Below are 21,803 nucleotides of genomic sequence, written 5' to 3' on the forward strand. Positions count from 1 at the left end.
TATTTTTTAACCATCTTTTTGTTCTGCTATATGAGGCAGCATGAAAAATCTTTTGGGAGGAGTGGGCTAAATTCATATTAAAATATGCATTGGCAATATAGTAGGCTGTCAGCTTTCTTAGTGGAGGTTCTAGTCTTTTTCTGGTGTGATTAGTACTTCCAAAGAACAGCCCTTTTAACTGGACACAGCAGAGGACTACACGATGCGAAAATGTTGGTTCTCTATCTGCTGAGTGCTCAAGTAGAACTTAGCAGTGAGCATTCAGACTATGAACTAAGAGAAGCAGAACGCAGACTTTCGTAAAGCTTTCTTACAAAAACCTACAGTGAAGTTCTTTAATTCCTTTGAGTCCTTATGTATCTTTTTTTTTTCTCTTTCAATTGTGTGCAAAAAAAGTTCAACTTCTTTAGATTTTGTTATACTTAATAATAAAAAATCTATAGTTTGCTCACTGCTAATTTGCTGTTGTTACTGGAGTTTGCCAGAATTGGTAGATGGAGCATTATGATCCTTTCCATTGTGTGTGTTTTCACTGATGTCATTTTTTAAACTTTTCTTTTTAAACTATCATTTATTTTTCAGAATGGAGTTCTGGTAAAGGTAACAGAGACTTGTCCACCACTGAACTGCTCAGAAAATGATCATGTTCTTCCAGAGAACCAATGTTGCAGTGTTTGCAGAGGTAAGCCAGAAACTATGTGTACTTTGAAGGAGTATGTGTTGCTGATTCAACTGGGGGATACGTTGTAAGGGACGATTCCTTTCTAATGATATATTGGGTACTTCTATAAACTTGAGTCTGTAATTAACCTTCACGTAATGCTAGATTGTGGTGATATTCATTTAGGTACAAGATTTATCAGATATATGGCTGTAATTGCTGTTAGAGAGGGAGAAGAAGAAAAGGAAGGGCTGGGGGAGAAAAGGTCTGATATCTCTAGTTCCCATTAGAAAGAAATGATTTAAACAAGAGGTATTTTGTGTTGCTTGAACTTGCAACTGCGCTGAACGTACAGGGCTATAAGCTTTTGGGGGGTGACACTTTAAGCTCTTTCTATTTTAGAATGACGATAATATTTGAGTTTGATGCGTGCTTTGAGGCTGATTTGGTTCTGAACTCTCTCAGGATTCATTTATTAGATGAGCTGGACAATTATGAAATCAAAATGGAGAAATAACCCTAGAGTGCAGAATGGCAGTTTTCTTCTTTTCTATGAGGGGTGTTGAGACATAGGTTTCCTTTCATTGTTCTCTTTCATTTCTTGTGAATCCTGGTTGCATGCTACTTCAGACTGAACGAGCTGTAGCTAACGTCTTCACTGAGGAAGTTCCCTTAAATAAGGAACACATGAGTTTCACAAGGTTAGAGAACTCAAATAACTTTTCTTCTTCAGGTCCGTTGTGAGCAATGACCTATTGGGTGTAAGGTATTATGGCCATATCCAAGGAATAATTATCTTATGCTACTTTTGTTCCATATCTCCCCTATGGCACTGAGACTTGGATAAGCTTAAGGGGGTCTGGTCTCTCAGAGCAGGACTTAGCAATGCACATCAGGAATGTTCAAGGAAGAGGCTTGCCTAGTGAAGGTGAAATATTTCCAGGCTTAGACGGTTATCGCAAGGTCTGCTGGACTACTTCTTACCTGCATGTGAATTCCTCCAGGGAGCCATATAACTGCCAATGGAGGAGTTCTGAATCCGTCCCTTAGCCTGTAAAAAATAATTAATAAACGTGCATAGTTAAATATTTACTAAGACCTTGAACTTACAAGCATATGCGTGTGGTTGCCGGGGTCAGCACATCTGAGATGGTTTGCTGGATGATGGACTAAGAATATACACATTAATTTTTTAATGCACTTTCTAGAAACATCTGTAACTACTTAAGCAAGCACTAAATGTTACTTCTCTGTCCCTTAGAGGGCTCGGTATCTTAATGACGCTTCTTAACAGATGGCCCAGTTTGATGTAGTGTAGCACTGAAAAAATTAGCTTCATTAGTTTAGAAAGCACTAGAAATCTGAAAGCTTCAAAGTTGATGAAAGATAAGTTCTAGAATTATTCAGTTCTGCATTATTGCTAATGATAGGTACTCCTTTTAGATATTCATCCCCAAACTGGTTTCTATTATTTATTAAATAACATGAATGTCTATACTTGTGGGATGGTCTCCAGAGGCAGAGGAAGGAATTGTACTTCTGCTTCTTATGAAGTCTGATAGACAGTGCTTTCAAAACGATACATCAAACTTCCATGTCTGTTCTGCTTTAGCTGACTACTAAAGCAATTCATTTTTTTTTTTTTTTTTCTCATTTCATTTTGGCTAATTCAAATTCTTTTCCAAATTATGCATAAAGATTATGATTAGTTTTGTCAACTTTATAAAGCAATAAATTGGAGTTGGCACTCCTAAGTCTTTTTTTTTAATATATATGTATCTTGAGTTAGAATACATGCTTGATGTTTTTTGCTTCTGTCCCATGTGATCCAAATTAATAGTAAATAATATTATTGTATGTAGAACACATATATGTTTGTGTGTATGTATGTATATAGGACTATTAATTTTTTTGGCATGGTTTTTTCATACAAACAAGTGTGCTCTGATATGGCAAACAGGCCAGAGTTGAGAAAGAATGGAAAGCCGTTTTGGAATTATGACTTCCTTAAGAGACAGTGTTCATCTTTTACTGCCCAAGTAAAAGTAGTGAGGAAGAAATACAGTGGCAAATAGAGCAATTAGCAGTGAGCGCTGTTTGGGCCATTTGCAGATAATGTGTAGATTCTACTTTGTGTGTGTGATGACAGAGATAATACTTTTTATTTGCATTTAGCTGGAGCAGACAACAGGGTGATTAATAAATCTTTACTAGTGATATTAAATTAGATCTTCAATTCTGTACAAAGTTTATTAGTACGCACTATTGACAGATTTTGTTTTGTATCATTTCTTTATTTGTATCAGGCTTTGCTTTCCTAAGTATTCAACTGTTGGAAAGTGGAAAGCTTTTGCTGAATTTCATGTTCTGTAGAGTTTTAAAATGCCTTTGCTGAACAAAGTTTGGGCAACAGTAGGTTTGCAGCCTTTGCTTTCCTAGTATGGCAGCCAAGGAATTCCAGTTTAATGAAAGAATGAGGGCCAACAGAAAGGAAAACAAGAAACAGAAATATGGTGACTTCATGATGCTGTGATGTAACACTATGCACTCTTCAGGGATCTCTAATATCTACCACAGCAATAGCTAACTGCTTAAAATAGAGTATGCAAGACAAATACAAAAAACCCAGTGTAAGAAACTGTGATATTTATGGTGGTGGAAATCATGAATCAACAGACTGAGTTGAGAACTGTAGTGTACATGGTTGGTGGGCATCCTAGGTAGCCATTATTTGTAAATGATTAGAAAAGTAAAACAGGTGAATGAGACCTTTTCTTCCTCAGGTTTGCTACATGTTAGTTTATAACACTAGTATGTGACTGCTGAAATTTCTGTATTCCAGTAAAATCATAGAATTGTAGAATGGCTTATGATAAAAGAGACATTGTTGATCATTGAATGTCATGGGCAGGGTTGCCAACCATTAGATCAGGCTGCCCACAACCCCATCCAGCCTGGCCTTGAATGCCTTTAGAGATGAGGCATCCATATCTTCTCTGGGGAGCCAGTTCTGGCCAACTTGCTCTAAGCTGTCACATTCTGCCTGTGTTTAAAACGATTGCTTGATGTATGTAGCAAAGTAGACATAGAATGGAAGAACTTTGCTATACAACGACAGCTGTGGTGGTTTAAATGTACTTGAATATAAAAACAGGCCTCAACAGATCCCTATATAGGATCTATCCATGAATATAATGTGCACTGCATATTGTTTTATCATGGATCTTCCACATAAAGCCATATTGTCTATTTATCTGTTTATTAAGCTCTTTTTCAGACTTGCAGAAAGTTAATTGCAAAATGTTGAAAAACATTTGTGTGCTAAAATGTATTTTTTACTACTTCTTTTTTGCAAATCACTCATTTTTTTCTTTCTTATAGCATGACTATTACATTTTTATGCGCCAGGGACGAACATAATACAAAAAATACTGTCATGAAAGTTTTGTTGTTCCCTTCAGCTGTTTTTCTTTTTACCAAAGACAGTGTATAATCTTTAAAGAGTGGGTTTTTTTCTCCTTTTGATGAGTGATTCAAGTAAATTTCATGAGATTTTTTCTGTTATGCTCATGATTTTGATATGTTAGGACAGCTTCAATAATAGCCATAGCTCCTTCCATCAGACTCTCCCTAAATGAGAGGATGTGAGGAAATAATGAAGTAGCAAGAGCTGGTTTCCTGTAGAAAGTAATGTTTATTTGCTGTCCTGTGATGTGCTTTGGCTGGTAGATTTGGATTGACTGCTGACACTGGTTTAGCAGGAAGTGGAGGATCCTACCGATAAGCTGAAGGATGCATTTTTCTTCTGGAACAGAATTATAATCTAAAAAATGGTGGCTTCTGCTGTCCTTACTTGTACTGCTTTGTTTTGTGCTAAGGGAATTTCAATTATTTCACTTAAAGCATGAGATGCTCTTCAATTAACATACTCCCCATCTCTCTCTGTCTAGCATGCTTGGGCTTTGCTTCTTCAGAAATCAAATAATTCTCTTGTGTTGCTGTGAAGTACGTGTTATTTCAAGGTTTTATTTTTATGAAGATTTAACGGAGGTTGCTAACTACGTATTGCAAGTAATACATATTTATAACAGTATTTGGGATTTAAAAGACCTTTGTTTGCAAAAGAGAAAGGAAAGTATTTAGAATGTTGCTGGGATGTGCAGTACAATTATTCTAATGCACAGAAATAAACAGCGTTTAATAAGATCTGCAGTCAAAACAGCAGCTTGAAAGAATTTATGAAGTCGCTCTTTTATGTCAGACCACTGAGTTCTGGGACCTCAGACTCTGAAGGCATAAAAACTGCTGTTCAAAGTGCTTCATTGCTCATGACTCGTTTTAAAAGCCGATTCAGATCGTGAAAGGACATAATTGTTAGTGCATATTTTATGACTTCCTATGAGGTGTTTCCCGGATTTTACTTTACATGTTTATGTAGTAACTGTGGGGCTAAACCATAAGAATTTAAAAGATTCTGAGGGTGAAATGACCTTAAACTTTTTAAACATCGCTAATACTATTAATGGAGGCATCATCAGCATTGTTTTTAGAAGCCTCTGATGTGTGAAACAGTGAAAGTCTGGATTGCTGTAGGGTAGTTTCTTGAACAGCAAGAAAGCAGGGGGGGTTACAGTTTCTCAAGAGAACAGCTAAAGGATCTGGAAGGAGTGTAGAAAGCATTACAAATGTTACAAGGAAACCCTCAGAAATCTGGGAGCTGGGAGGCTCATCATTGTGAGGATGCGTATGTAGGGTATGTTTGGCTGCAGCCATACTTTTTAGTAAGTTCTTGCATTCTTCGATCAGCAATTAAACCAAGTTATCAAATATAGTTGGTACTTAAAAAGACAAATGAACCTTGATGTCATAACAGAACAGTTTAACATGCTGCTTTAGAAAAGCAGATTTGGGGAATTGGAATGTGAAGATATTGAGAAGCCTGGAAGAAAAAAAAAGAGAGCAACATTTGGGTTCCCCAAATAGAATGAATGTTTAATTTTAGATAATCTGACTTGGGAGCAGTAAAGTGTGCAATTTCTGATGGTACATGAGTGATAGTTTTATGTCTGGCATCATGGAAATTGACCTCTTTCACACTTGGTTTGGTACATTTAGGGATGGTAGTTCTGCAGTCAGATATTGCAGATGGAAAGATATGAATGATGTTGTTAAGGAAAATATGAGCAAACATTTCTGCAGCCTTGATAAGGAAGAGACTAATGTTATTAGAAATATTTTGGCAAGGAACAGAGGTCATAGTGCCCATAAAAAATCTAAACACGCTCTTCAATATTTAATTCCCTCGTTGGTAGTATCTCAAATGGTTTTGAAGGGCTGTTGTGAACATTCATGACTGTGTGTGCGGGGGGGGGGGGGGGGGGAACGGTTTCTGACATCTCTTCTGAATGCGTTTATCTTTATTTTTAATTCATGCACATTTGCATTATCATCTGTGTTGGCCTGAAATTAGCTTAGATTATCAGAACTATTTAAGATTTTCTGTGCTTCTGTCAAATGCTCTCCAATTGCCTGCTTGCTCACATGTGATGGTTCTATTTTAAGCCTTGTATTTAGAGAGGTGCTGAATGTCTCAGATAAGACTTGGCTGAGTATTCTGAAGTCTCAGTAATTCATTTATTTTCACCTGGGCAATTGCAGTGTGTGCCCTCTGCTGGCTGCCATCCACGGCTGCTTGTTATTCAGAGATACTACTGCAGTATCATCAGGTGGTTTTGCCGTTTGTCTAGGTATTATGAAGGAACCTTGTAGATAATTTCATAGTCAGGAACGCATAAATAAATCTGATCTGATAAATATCAGATGTTCATGTTCTTTTGCATTCTGTTTGCTTGAGGGTGAGTAGTTGCTCTCATCAATAGACCGTCCTGTTAGGGCCCTTGCTTCTTAGTCAGGAGTATAAGCATAGCATTAGCCAAACAGCAGCCCTAGACTTCTTCCAGACTTTTGGTTAATATGAATGAATTTTAGTGTTTACCTGAATTAGTCATTGAGTTGGATGTGAAGGTGTGAATAACACAGGTAGCTATTATTTTTTTGTTAGAAAAGCAAGACAAACACTCAGACCCAATATGAGCTACCAGTAATAGATAGCATTTTGTTCCTTCTTTGCCTTCACAACCTTCACTGGAGAGAATGCAGACCAAGGTCTAAGAAATACAAAACTGCTTCCTGCCTGTTAGTTCTTTTGAAGTGTTAGATGTGAGTCTTCATAGTGGGGGGAAAAAAGCACTTGCAAGAACCTCTGATTCAGTGGTATGTGTACTCTGACAGAGGCAGAGCGATCCCTTACAATTCTATACCGTCATGCACATTTTCCTGCTAGTTAACCTTAAATGACATGTGTTTTGTAAAAGCTTGAAAGCATACAGCACCACACGTGCTCTTAAAAGAAAAGGTTTGCTGCTTTCTGCTTATGGAGGTGTAGAACAAATTTTTTTGAAATGCCTTGGGTTGAGCCTCTTTTGGTTAACACTTCTAAAAGGCAGAAGACCTTTAAAAAGGAAATGGTGTTTCATAGGTCTTTTATAGTACTAAAAGCTAACACAATCTAGAAAAGTAGGTTCCATTATCATATATTCCTAGTGTGAGAAGAACAGCAGAAAGTTTCTTAGAGCCTATATTCACACAATTTATTCGTAGAACTGGAGCATTACTTTCTTCCTCGTGTGTGCTCATTTATGTTTTGAAGCTTGAAAACAAGAGAGTCTCATTCTGAATGGACAATCAGGCTAGAAACTGAGACTGTTAATCTCTAATACAGACCATAATAAGGGAATTAATGCAAGACCAGATTTTCTAGAGTGGCTTTAAAAGTAACTAAATAAAGGTACATCTGCGGATCCTGGATGGATAATTAGATAAATCGTATGTTCTGTTGAATTGCAGAGGTGGTAAATGAATAGTGAATGATTCTTAAGAATACAACACAGGGAATTGTTATTGGGAGAAATTCCTGTTAGAAATGAATGGTTGATCTGAGACTTAAAACTTGTGATGAAAATTTACCAGTAGATCATCCTGTTGGCTACTTACAAGTATTAAAGTTGCCAAGAAATGATCATGCGATTAAAGACTGAGTTAAAGAGAGCCTAGTATCATTTTTCTTTTGTTTTTTTTTTTGGTGCAGAAAGTGATGTAAGGGCTATTGTAATGAAAACACATAGAGAAAAATGATATCTGTTTTTAAAGGTTGGGATTCAAGGAAAAAGTTGTGTGCATTTTTTATCTTGGTTTATCATTGCCTGAAGTTGATCAGCTATGTCACTCAAGTCCCAGCACAGTCGTAGTAATCTGCGCTAAATTGAAATGCAGTATTTTATAGTGACTAGTGTAACACACTGATATGTTATATAGGCTCTTAGTTGCTATATCTACAAATGACAATTAAACACATTAATACTGTGTGCTGGCTCAAAGTATTTATTATTATTATTATTATTATTATTATTATTATTATTATTATTATTATTATTATTATTATTATTATTATTATTATTATTTTGGTGCCAGTTAAAAAAGTATATAAAGTGCATAGAGTCTGTAAGAAACTAATGTATTGCCATAATTTTTTATCGTCTGAAGTTGTCTTTTTTCCTTACCAAAGCCAGCCAGGCAACTACATGTTCAGAGAGAAAATAAAGGTTTTACTTGAGTACACAATGATCAAGGACTCAAAAAAGCCTGCATGTACCAAATTTGATTATAGAGTGAATTTCTAACATATAGCTTGCTGAAGCTTTCAAGAGATTAATATAGTGAATGTAAATATTAAACCTTAATACCTGAAATAAGCATGTTTTAATATCTATTTGCATGTTCCTTGTATTTCAGGCCATAACTTCTGTGCAGAAGGTCACAGATGCGGTGAAAATTCAGAGTGTAAAAACTGGAACACAAAGGCTACTTGTGAATGCAAGAATGGTTATCTCTCTGTCCAGGGGGACTCCGCATATTGTGAAGGTAAAAAAAAAAAAATAAATTGAAAGATCTGCTCCCTTAATAACATAGTCAGAAAAACAGTATTAAACAAATGGTGGAAGAATTAATTCCATTGCAAAGTTGAATTTTGTGATAGTGAATGTCACTTTTCAAAATGGGTCCGTTTAGAATGTGTGATTTTGAGATGATCAAAAAAGGAGGAATTAGTGCTGGACTATTCAGAGTATTTGTTGTTCTCCTTCATTGGTGCATTCTTGTTTTGGCATGCTATGGTCATGTTGTCATGACAGCTTCCAAAACACCACTTTTCAAATGCTATAACCTACCCTGTAAAATGTTTTCTAGAGAGTAACATCTATATAAGATGTATTAAACTTACGAAGTATTATGTATTCCGCTGGCAATCATGAGAAAAGTTATCATGAAGAAGGGATATGGAGACTTGAACACAGAAATGGTGATCTGTTGTATTTCCGGGTGTACTTCTGTGGACCAGCTACTGGTCTGAAATGGTCTTCCTATGATACAGATGATTGCTGTTTCTGAGAGGACTGTAGCTGAACTACTTCTGTTGGTGTATTATTCCATCACAGGGAAGGATGCAGTGGGACGTTATTCTCCTTTTTGTTCCTCTGCATTTTCCGTTGCTTGCCATTATTTTTAGCAATGATCTACATACTAGAAAATGAATTGATGAATCAACTTGCAGTGCATTTCTTCCTGCTTTTGCCTAGAAGGCTTTTTTTAGTGCTCTTGTATGTTAATCTACAGTATTTAATCTTTTGGCCATCATAGGAAGTATCAGAACTATGTAAAACAAAATATTTCCCTAGGTTTTTCATCTAGTGATACTAGTGATGGGATGGGCATCTTCTGATGAGCTTTTAAAGTACATGAAGAATTGGAAGACAGGATGAAAGGATAAGAGGTGTGCGTGGACTGGGTTTAAATAATCCTACTAATAAAAAGTACTTAAGTGAACAGGACTGCTTTAAACAGTCTATTAAACAGTCTACCAAAGCTATTTGGTAACTTGTTTTTAGAAATCTTGTGGCATTTATTCAGTTCTCTGCTGTAAGTGAAACTGTTGATCACAGCCTGAACCTCTGATTGACCATCTTAGGCAAGTGATGAGTCAGCTGTGGGAGCACAGGTGAAGGTAATTCAGTTGTGCTCCTGGAAGGGGGTAGAGCTTGACCATTTAAAGGCTGACCACCATTAAGGTAGCATTTCTTTCTGGAGATTTCTCCTGTGAGGAGTTTTTGTGGTGTGCATTCATTTTGCCTCAGCACTGGTGAGTCTTTGCTTAGAATACTCTCCGTCTATTTACCCTGTAATTACAACTATACACTTGTATTATTCCAATTATATATCTGCAAAGAGAAGTTTGAATGCTCCTGTACACGTGCTTTCAACAACTGTGAAAACAATTGATAGATTTATTTTGGAAGGCAGGGAGCAGAGAGACCATTTGTCATATATTTTTTTTCCTACAAAAAGTATGAGAGCTGCTATATGAGAGTACTACAAGTTCTGTGCAGAAAACAACAGACAATTTCAAGGCTCCTTGTCAGCCACAATGAGAAACTGAGTACTTGTTGTTTTTTTCCTTTTTAAGTACGAGCAATGTCCAGTGCTCTTATTAATCTAGCAGCAGATGGTCTATTTTCCTTTTTTTCCCTATGGCAGAAGTTTAAAAACCTTGAGTCAAGTAAGTTTGGTGATGTCGACAGTACATTAGGAGTGTTAGTGGTTAGGTGAAAAATGAGCTTTGGGAAGAAATTACATACAGTTGGCTGTAAAACGTTCTTGAAGACTTGGTAAAACTGTTATTTAAATCAGTGAGATCATAGATGTGCATCTGAAGACAGAATCTGTTGGTGTAGTGGAGTAGTGGATTTCTGTGTGTACCGTGTAAGAACTGAATGCATGAAACACCCGAACAAGAAGTAAAACCCATGCAAAATATTTGTGGAAGCAAGGATATCTTCTGTAGTTCTGGTTTTGCCTTCATCATTCTTAAGCACTTAAAGTTAAAAGGCACGTGAGATTACAGTTTCGAGACAGTGAGTTTAAACTAGTTTGTACTTAAGACGCCTTCCTGTAGCGGCACTTGAGTTCAGAGTGCTTTGGATCTTGATATTTTCCAGATTTCTTGTTTCTGCCATTGTAACTTGGAACACTTGTGTGCATGAGCTCTAATGCATGGTGTTAATTTACAGTTGTTCCTGCTTACTCTTAAGTTTTATTCTGGTGTATTGATGAACCTTATGGGCATCATTTTGATCTTGCAAGGTATCTGACAAATTGCATTTGAGATAGCTTTGCTTTTGTTTATTTATTTGTAAAACAAATTACAAAAATAACCCTGAGAAGCTCTTATAGTCCATTCCTAGTGACTACTCTTAAAGCAGTTACCAGCTCTTTGTGTCAGAATGTACAGATAAAGTTATTCACTATTAGAAATAATGTGTTTTTAAGGGAGATCATTTCTAAAAATGAATGCATGAAGCTTGTAGAGAATGAAAGCAGAAAGCAGAGATCTGCTTTTATAGACATATATTTAAAAACAGAAAAGTGTGTTTTTGTTTTTTTTTTGGTCTGTTTGCATGTTTTGTACGTCCGAGATGTAATTAAAGCATTTGCCATTTGCAGAACAATATATAGAAATATGTCTGACCAGTTTGGCTGAGGTTTAACCACAGATGAGATACTTAAGCACAAGTGTTAGACCAGTGTTTTACTTCAGTCACATGGATAAATTCCAGTAACTGCACAGATAACCAGAGTCTCTAACTGATATGACATGCAGCTATGACTTCTTGGCACACCATTTGAATCTCTGTCACATTGATTCTTCCTGACATGATAAATGATGTAGAGGAGATGAGCAAATAGACTTTTGAAAAGCCAGACTGCTTCACAGTCTGGGACTACTACACAAATATCAACAGGACTGTCCAGAAAGTGAAAAGAGAAGGGAAAGTGTTGGCAAATGAAGAGTCAGAGATGAAATGAGGAAAATGAAGCCAAATCAATTAAAATTATGCTTGTGACTAGCACAACTATCCTTGTCTTCTAGATGCTAAAAAACAAAGAGCTGTGTCTTCTAAAGAGAACTTGATGAGATTCTGCTATGTGTTTCCCAGTGAAGAGAAAAAGCAAGAAACACTTCTTTTCTCCCTCCCTGTTTCAGTTTTGTTATGTACTACTTTCTAGCTTGATATTCTGACAGCCTTTTTCTTCCTGCAAAGTTATGCTGGTACAAAAGTGATTATTACCTAATTGTGGTTGGATTCTGATTCATTGTTAGAGCTGCTTAAATCTTAAGTGGGCTGAATCTCCCTGTTAGGATAAATGCATGTCTATTCTTGCTGACAAGAGTGCATCAAACAAAATTAGTATTAATATTCTTTGCTTCATGCAGAGCTAATCATACCCCAGGAGGCATCTAGTATAAGTGATACTGTAGCCACAAGAAGTCCTGTCATGCTACAAAGCGGTATTTTTTCCTTTCTAGTTTCACCAGTGACACCCCAGATCATTCTTGTCATAATGGATATAATGTAGAAAAGGATCCATTGACTCAAGTGAACCTATAAGATGAATACTCTCAGTATTATGTTGTAGCATTTTATTTCCCTGTATGCTGTAGTAGGATGACACGCTCTCTAGGGTATCTTCCAGTTGTTGGTGTGATGAATATAAAGCTATTTTACAAGAACATAAAGAAAACTTCTGTGTCAGAAGCAGCCTTTTAGGTGGTGATGAGGACAGAAATCTTGGATGAGGCTGCTTTCCCTTAAAAAATGCCAAAAAATTTTAAGGCCAGATGTACTGTTGAGAATGTCTGGTACTGCTTCCCCCCCATCCCCCTTTTTCTTTACTGGTTAAGCTGCTAGTGACCATAGATCTTTGAAGAATATATTTCTGTGAGATTAATTCAAGCAGCATTGTTAGTTTTCTTATATGCTCTTTTATGGTCACTGCACTGATGTTACTTCAGCATAAGGAGTTAGCAAGATAAACGCCTTAAAGTTTGTGTGAACTATTGTATTTTTTGTCCTGATAGCATTCGCTAGGATCCCTCGTGACTTTAATTCAGAGGGAAACTTCAGACTTAGTCACTCATTGCTCTCCTCTGTCTGGAACATTTTATCTTAATTTGTCATTATGAAATTATTGCACATTATTGCTCTTTTCAAAAATGTCACATAAGCTGTGAAATATTATCTGAAGACTAAGTGCTTTGCAGAAAACCTGCTCAGTTTGTAGTTACAACCATCTTGTTGGATTAACAGGTTTTGGGGACATGACATTAAGATGAATAATTTTGATAATATTCATCAAGAAAATCTTATTCAGCTTACTTGAGTGGCAACAAAACTTCCTAGGAGTATCACTGGACTGATAGTTTCTACTTTTATTGTGTTAATTTATCTTCACCAATCTGGTGTGTTCTAACAATTATTGGCAGAATCTATAGAGAATGATGCAATGTTATTTTTCTTATAGGTTGTTTCTCCTTTTACAGTAAGCTAAATAGTACCGTTATAGTTATTGCTCAGTGTAGTGATAAAGCACACCCATAGAAATAGGCTGTATGCAAACTTTTTTGGCGCGAGTTCAAGTTAATCCATAATATTCCATCTCCTCCAGAATAATTTTGAGATCAGTAATTAGGAAACATATGTGTGTATTTCGTACCGATTTTCATATATTATGTATATATGTATGTTGGGAGTTTTAGATTAGATATTAGGAGAAAGTTCTTCACTCAGAGGGTGGTGATGCACTGGAACAGGTTGCCCAAGGATGCTGTGGATGCCCCATCCCTGGAGGCATTCAAGGCCAGGCTGGATGTTGGTGGTTGGTGACCCTGCACATAACAGGGAGGTTGAAATGAGATGAGCATTGTGGTCTTTTTCAACCCAGGCCATTCTGTGATTCTATGTTATATATGTATATGAAAGAAATGATAAGATAGAGATATGTGTTATTTTTTGGGGGGAGGGAGAAGAAAACCACAACAAAACAAAAAAAACCTCAATCTTACAAGAAATCCATGCTTTGTTTTTTAACTTGGAGCTTCTATTACCTTTTTAGATCACTTGTCTACCTGTGCAGTGAATCATTAAATATTTAATTCTGAAAATTGAAGATTGTCTGTACTTAAGCAGATGCTACATTCTGACTGCATATCACATCTTTCTTGATTAGTGTGTTCTTCTATATATGAGTTCATAATTATAAGGTTAGGTATAAATAAAAAAAATTAACATACACTTAACATGTAATTAATCTTTTGTTATTCTTAAGTTGATTAGTGCAGTGTGACTCACTGCATACAGTGGCATTTCCAAATTACTAGTCTTTCACTCCTGTCTTTTTCCTTTCTGTAAAAAGGCAGAGCTAAGTTACAGGCTTAATGAGAAACTTCTGTGTCCCCCTTCATTCTTGTTGGCTGAACTCAGCATCACGTTAACTCAATGACTTTTGATTTTCAACAGTGCATTACTATTGGACAAGAGATTTATAATGGACAAGATTCCTACCCATTTGGCTTAGAAAATCTTTCAAATTATGGCCTGGAATTATTGGCTTAGAAAACTGCCTTTATGTATTCAATAAGATAATTTCATGAAGCAGTCTAAATGTCCTGAGGTTAGTTTGTTAACATTTCCATGTAAGAGTGTTTTAGCAAACTATCGCTCATTTGGATATACTTCCTATAATCAGAAATAAGAAGCTCTTTATTTGTATTCATTCTTATCTATGTTAATGTTAGCAATTGCAGTGTTAGTAGCAGTGCCCATTACATATTACTGGGGCTGTGAGATCTTTTTCTCATTTCAGGTCATACTAATAGAACTCCCAGTCTTGCCTGAAGTTCATTCAGCTGAAGATATGAAAGAAGTTGAAATAACTTACTATTTTGTAATATCATAATTTGTTAGAATTCTATAAATTAAATCTGTGTAGGTTTGTGGCTTGTAAAGTGAAAAAGATGGAAACTGGCAGGCAAATTTGAGAGTCATACTTGAGACCCAAAACTGGATGGCATAAAGCTCTCTCTTCAGACTTTAAATGGTTGATATAGGTCAGGTGTTTGGGGTTTTATACCACAGCCGGAACAAAAGTTCCTCCGTGGTATTAAACAGGCAGGGATTCTTCCCCAGCAGAGGCAAAATTACTGTAAGGTCTGTCTCTGATGTCTACCACAACATTGAGAAAGGCTGTATTTCAATTTTATGGCTGAGCATAAAAGCTTTGGAGTCAGTAGACTCTCAAAAACATGAGTGAATGTCTGAATTTAATTTACTATTCTAGATTTACATCTGTGAATGAGAGCAGAAAGTATTCCTGGGGCTTCTAAATCTTTCAGAATTTATCACATGAAGTAAGACAATCCCAATCACAAAATATATCCAGTAAAGATCAGTCTGGTCTTAGTTGTACTAACTCACTTGCAAATAACTCTTTTCAAGGGGATATGACCACTTTTAAGACAGTTGAAGTCAACATGGCAAAAAATGACTGGTATTGACTGATGAAGTATGGCTGTTCCTAGAGTTTGTAACAACCTAAACTGAAGATGACCTTTCTTATTCTATGCTTCAGTCACATCAAAATGAGAGTATTCTATTTTTGTGGAATTAATTTGTCTTGCAAAATGAAGAATGTGTTGCTATAATTCCATTATTCTTATCATTGTTGCCTTTATGTTCATATCTATGTACAATCCTGTTAAGATTGAAGTCAATATAAGAGAGACACATCATAGAATCACCTAATCATGGAATCACCAAGGCTGGAAAAGACCCACAAGGTCATCCAGTCCAACCATCCATCCATCACCAATAGTTCTCACTAAGCCATGTCCCTCAACACAGTGTCCAAATGTTCCTTAAACACCTCCAAGGTTGTTGACTCCACCGCCTCCCTGGGCAGCCTAGCTTGTTTTGTGGCTCAGGGGAACAGCCTGCTCCTCCGACTTTAAGATTTCCTTCTTGAAGAGGAACCGACTGTCTTGGAACCCTTTATTCTCTAAGACTGAATCCCAGGGGACTCCCCCTACTAGTCTTCTGAACAATTCATAGTCCACCCTCCAGATATCCATGGTAGCAGTTTTGCTGCTCCCTTTTCTGGCTCCACCAAGAATTGAGAGCTCTACCATTTCATGGTCACTCATCTCATGGTCAGTCATTTTTTATAGTCCTCAGGCTTCTGTCACTGATCTCATCACTGCTGGCCTTAGATAAATGTATTGAAAAATTACACTCTGAAGATATTTATATTCATATAGGTTTGGCTGGAAAACACCTGTTCTGTGAAAGCAGAACAGAAAGAAAAGCAAAATGTAGAGGAAAAAGACATGCTTTTTTTTAAAACTCATCCTTATGGAAGTCAGGAAAATGTAGCCCTATGATATTATTTTATTTTACTTATAATGAAAATAAAAAAAACCCTGTTGCTATAATGTCAGAAAGAAGAAAATATTTCACCACACAGTGACTTCTTTTACTGCTCTTAATATGAGAGATTTCAGTTAAGGTTACCTCTTACCTTTGATCATTTACATCTTCTTTGTAGATGACTATTTAGTGTACAGACCTTTTTTCCAAGCAGCTTAAACAGACTAAGAAATAGACCCATTCTTGCATGTGGTCTTTAAAGTACAAGTCAACTGGCAACCCTTAGCTGATGCATTTATTGCTGGATGAAGTAAATTAATATATTGTGCAGTGTTCCTTCTTCAGCACCAGTTTTAGAGTTTTTATTGCAGCTGTCTTAATTTCACTGAATTGTTAACTGGGAGGTGCCATTAACATTATGTAGTAATATAAAGATTCCATGTGGCAGTGATAGATGACTGTGGTTTTGGATGGTTTCCATTGAAACTTCTGCATCAGCTTTTGATGATTATACTTTTGTTTGTTCTCTACTAAAAAAAACAAAACCAACAACCCTTCTCACAATGTATCACTTTTTCCTGCAGTTTTTATCCACTGCATGTCATAGTAAACTTATATTCTGTACTGCATTGATGTACATATACTCTTAACTGCATGCTCTGGATACTTAGCAAAATTACCAAGCGTTAAGAAAATGAGACAGCTGTTGGTAGGAAAAGAATTGTGTTTATTGCAAATGCACTGAAATTTTCTGTGTTTGAAATGTGTATGACCAATAAGCACATAGATGTCATATAGGATATAGAGAAGGAAAAGATAAACTGAGATAAATGAAAAGGGCTCACTGGTGTTGTAGGTTCACAAGAAACTCTGTGAGGAGGGATGTCCAGAAAGAGCTCCTTCCCATCTATCCCCATTTCATGAACATGTGACTTGGTACCATTTAAAAAATACACATTATCATTTTTCTTTAAGTTCATATCATCTTTAAAAGGTGCCTATTAACCTACTTTTCAAGACTTAAATTACTTGGCAGTGCCAGCTTCAAAATTCCACATGTTTGTTTATCAGCAAAAGTTTCTTCTCTTGTTAATAAAACCCCAATAATGCATTTGCGTTTTGTTTATGGGCTTCAATAAATGAGACTGAAATTTTATTGTACTATGACTTGCTAGTGGAGGAGATAGAATTAAAAATAAAACAGACCTCCTTCCTGAAAGTAATTACCTAGATGGAAAGCTGGGGATGACACGCTTGCTAGTGGATGAAAGTTTTCAGATAGATATTTTTTATATTAAGTGAATCCTGGAGCTTGTTGGAAATGCTCTATGTGACTCTAGATGGATTATTTATGTTATCAGAACTGCTTTTATACTTACAAGTAAATTAGTTTAAATTCATATTCCAACTACTGAGCTCTGGAAGCGGTATAGATGAAATTACTTGCCATCCTCTGGAGTAACTTCAATTCTTTTGGTGTAATGTCATGCTGAGATTTATATGAAAATGAATTTTAACTTCTAATAAGGTAACCATATGCTTTACAGTTGTTGTAATAAAGTGTCATAAATAATTATGGTTCCAAAGGAATTCAACCTTGCAACTGTCAGTTCTTCTGTTAGCAACTTGCATTTGAATACGTTACAATCATTGCTATTAAAGGAAATCTCACTCCCTCTGAATGGGTTTTTCATTGCAGTTCTGAGGCTGATCAGACATTTGTCTGTATGGAGGGGCATGGGAAAACCACTTCGACTTCAGCAAATGCTTTTGTATGTTAGAGGTGAATTCTCCTGACTTGCATTGTACAGAATTGGGTATCTTTTATGTAAAAACTTGTCTTTTCGCTTTTGTCATTTGCCAAGAATAGGCTGATCATTTCTAATACAGAATGAAACAATGCTCTTTTATTCTCTATCTGTCTTTAAGCAGTTCAGTGTTTCTACTCTGTAGTTTGAATTCCACCTCCAGTATGAAAACTCAAGATCTTTTTGTGTTCCAGGACTCCAGATTTCGGAACAGGGAAGCATTTATGTATTTTTAGATTTGTGGATGAAGGGTGGTTAGGAGTAGAGGCAAAGTGCATTATATCATCAACTGCCCTTTCACTGCCTTTATTTCTTTAAGGTTTTCTCTTAAAAAAAAAAATTAAAAAAAATACATATATAAAAATAAATTGGTCTCATTTATAAATGGGTTAAACAAAAGCCTGATAATGATGTTGACTATTATTTGTAAGAGCTCATTGGCAGGAGGAAAAAAAAAAAGTGACTATCTTCCTGCAGGGTCAGCATCATTATCTTTACACTGTAATGACCCTTGTAGCAAACCATTTCCATTACATGTTTCAGTTCTGAAAGAGGATAGGAATTCATGCCAGAAATTGTGATGTTTTTAAGTCAGTCGTCCTCACTGTGTGCAGAAAGAGCTCCTGCTGCTCTTTGTCCATTAAGGCTTGGACTTGATATCACCAGAGTTCTTTCTTTAAATTATTATAGTTCTGCTCCTTACCTCGTGCAAACTGTGACATTTCTTTTTACTGATGTCAGCAGAAAAAAACTGAGAAACTTTAGTTGAAGCAGTGGCAATTTGTTACCAGGGAAGTGTTTGCATTAAACAACTGGAGCAAAGCAAAGACAGAAGTCTGAATGGCTTTCCTAACAGTTATCAGTTTACTTTTGACTGAGCTGGACTATAAAATGCTTAGAAGTATGTGTTTATAATGAACTGGTTTTGTTTGAATTTGAATGGAAATTGCCAGTACTTTTATAGAAATCACTGAAAATTGCTTGTCTAGCTTTTAAAGTTTAAATTGAGGTGCTGCGATCCTGCCTTTTTTAAACTCTGGAGTGTAAATGGGTTCATTCAAAAATGACAGAAGTATGTATCTGTGACATGAGTGTGTGTGTGTCTGCATGTATGCAGAAGTGTCTTTCTTGTAGCACAAAAAGATTTTGATTACTCTGGAGGTGACTGTCAACTTACTCATGAACCTATGAAGGCTTTGAGGGTTGCTTTGACTTGTGTTTTAGGTAGTTCTGAGAACTAGTAAGGCAACTTTGAGTCATAGAAGTTTTGCCTTCCATTGATTTTCTGTGTTATGTAGAGCCCAGTGATGTGTTTTACTTTCAGATTTTGTCCACAGACTTTATATGAGGTCCTATATTTGGAAAAAGGTTGTGACAGGCAACAGTCTCTTAGATGCTGTAATTTAAAGTGGTTCCAAGGCCAGATGTTTTCATCTAGTGGTCTGCCTGCTTCAGAGAGGAATTCCTATCAGATCCTGTCCTTCCTCTCTCAAATACTGTTGCTTTTATTTCCTTATCAAACATAAGAAATCATGTCATCATGAGGCCAGATTCCCTTGATAATAACAAAGAGCATTAATGATTAAAGTTGATCTAAAGTCTTCTGGGTTGCATACTAAATCAGCTGTCTGAATTCTCTCCTGAATGTGGGATTGTCAGAAAATGTAGTTACTACTGTGATAAACACAGAGTGAGCAAAAAAGCATTGAATATACCTTGTACAGATACTTCTAGTGAGCAGTATACTGTATGAGCATTTGAGAGGAGCTATGGGATTAAGTACTGCAGCCAAGTCCAGCTACCTTCGATAGCACAAAACAGCAAGGGTGATACATTTTGAGAACATGGATTTATGTTCTAGCAAATGGAAATGTCAATCAACACGAGATAAGGTTACTTGGCTGTCCTTTCCTTTCGGTATGATACGTGTTCTGTGAAGGACATCATTACTGCGGAGTTTATCACTAATGTTTTTTCACTACCTGGAAGGTCATTTCTTTTAAAAAACTAGTGGATGTTCACAATTTAAGTTGTCAAGAAAATTTAACAACTAAAGCACTAACTGGAAAACACATGCCAGTAACAGGCCAGTACATTTATTTTAGGTGACTGGACAAGCATGATTTGGGATGTTATTTCTGGAATGTATTCTGGCTATGGCTGGATAGATGCTGTAATTTGGAGTGATTGTGTACCTAGGGTTACAAGGACCCCATGTAACCAGATGTCTGAAGTTAGTCCTGCTTTCAAAAGGAGGCTGGACCAGACGACCTTCTGAGGTCCCTTCCAACCCCTTTTATGTGTGTGCATTTCTTCACTTATCCTATACTGTATTTTGCATTAGGAGCACTGGAGGGGCATTAGATTCTGTATTACTGCCTTTTGGAGAGGTGGGGAGTGCAGAAGGGGCAGCTCTGTTGTACAGGTGAAAGTTCGGCAGTGAAAAAACCAAACTGATTTAAGTGCTGATACTGGTAAGATTTTTTTCCAGCAACTTGATGCTCCAGCTGTCTCTCCACTGCTCTTAAGCAATGGCTTTGAGGGTATGGAAGCCCTTGTCTAAAAAACATATGTCAAGAGGGTGGCTTTTGGAGAGCTAAAAACCCTACAGGGCCCAGGGTCTATAGTGTAGGTAACACGTACAGCAGCTTTGCTGCTTCCAGAGAAGGATATCTACCAGGTGTTGTGGGTAGACCAGTTGTGGGATTAAAAGTCCCGCTAAGAAAAGGAAGCTAGAATTTTCAAGGCTAAAGGATCTGCCTGTTTCCTGGTGTACCTCTGTGCAGCTTTTTCTGTTTTGGTTTCAGTCTGGAAGCTCCGATAATGGTGTTAACAAAATTATCCATTGTCTTGCTGGGGTGTTGTGGAGCTCACTGGGTGAAGGTGTTAGATAAGGAACAGTATGACAGTACAAGAAAATAGTCTGAAGCAGGTGTAGAAGAGCAAGCGTACTATTTATACAATAAAAATATATATATTTTTAATATTCATTTTTATCTATTTAATGCTTCTGACAGCTAAGGAAAGGTATTTAATAAAATATTCATGTGCATATCTAATTTCTTGAAAGGTAATTCCTTTTTCTGCCAGAAATCTTATAGAATAAGAAGTCAATTTGATTTGGCTATTTAGATATATTTGAAAAATCTATTCAGTGCAATTTTTGAAGGCACCTGCATCTATTTAATAATCAGCTTCTTTGAACTTAGGGAAGAAAAGAATCTTAACGTGAGATATTGATTCAAGTAATTGAGTTGAGCACAGAAATGCGTGCAGCATCTACAAAGATAACTTGCATTGATGCTCATTTCCTGTTGAATTGATGACGTTTGTGATTTTTTCAGAACTCAGAAGATTTTCCCCCAAGACACACCACCATTTTTTCCACTTTATTTATTTTTCAACACATTATTTTGTTAGCCCTATTCTTATGACTCATATTTTTCCCTCAGGCTTTCACCAGAGAATGCATCTGTACATATTGGTCACTTTACATGAATGCAAAGGAATGTCTTCAGATGTGTGTGTGAGCTGGTGTTAGCTCAGAGACACTATGTTTTGGAACAAGAGAGATCCAGTTTGTAATGAGGTCACTGAAATTATCGGCTGGCTTTTTAGCATGGGTAGAGCAGGCAGTTTCCTGAGGCAGTTGGACTACATGCTTGCTCTTTGCATTGCAGACATGGAACCCAAGAGAAGAAGCTGTTGCTTTTTTTGCCTTTTCTTTTACCTCAGGAATAGCATTCTCTCTGCTCCTCACTCCCTTGCATTCCAGATTCTACTCTTAAGGTAGGAAAGCTCTGTTTTATGCCAGGTTGATTCAGTTCTTCAGTTCTTGCTTCTAGCTGACTTACATTTCTTTCTGAAACATCTCAAAGACTATAGCGCATCATTTGGGCAATAGGGAATCCCATGGCAGCCTGTAATTGTTACTAACACATTCCCATTACCTGGAGTAGG

The 21,803-nt window shown here is 36.6% G+C and overlaps 1 protein-coding gene across 5 annotated transcripts in view; it reads left to right on the plus strand.

Annotated features, from left to right (window-relative positions):
- NELL1 (neural EGFL like 1) overlaps positions 1-21,803 on the plus strand; it is a 240,186-nt gene that overhangs the window by 65,928 nt on the left and 152,455 nt on the right. For all 5 annotated transcript variants that reach the window (XM_015863431.3, XM_085549860.1, XM_085549861.1 and 2 more), the window contains exons 11-12: positions 583-682; positions 8,513-8,641. In XM_015863431.3, coding sequence (XP_015718917.1) covers positions 583-682; positions 8,513-8,641 — 229 coding nt within the window. The remainder of the gene's footprint in view (positions 1-582; positions 683-8,512; positions 8,642-21,803) is intronic.

Source organism: Coturnix japonica, chromosome 5, assembly GCF_054131305.1.
Source record: "Coturnix japonica strain WE chromosome 5, WE-NBRP24, whole genome shotgun sequence".
NCBI classification, from domain to species: Eukaryota; Metazoa; Chordata; class Aves; order Galliformes; family Phasianidae; genus Coturnix; species Coturnix japonica.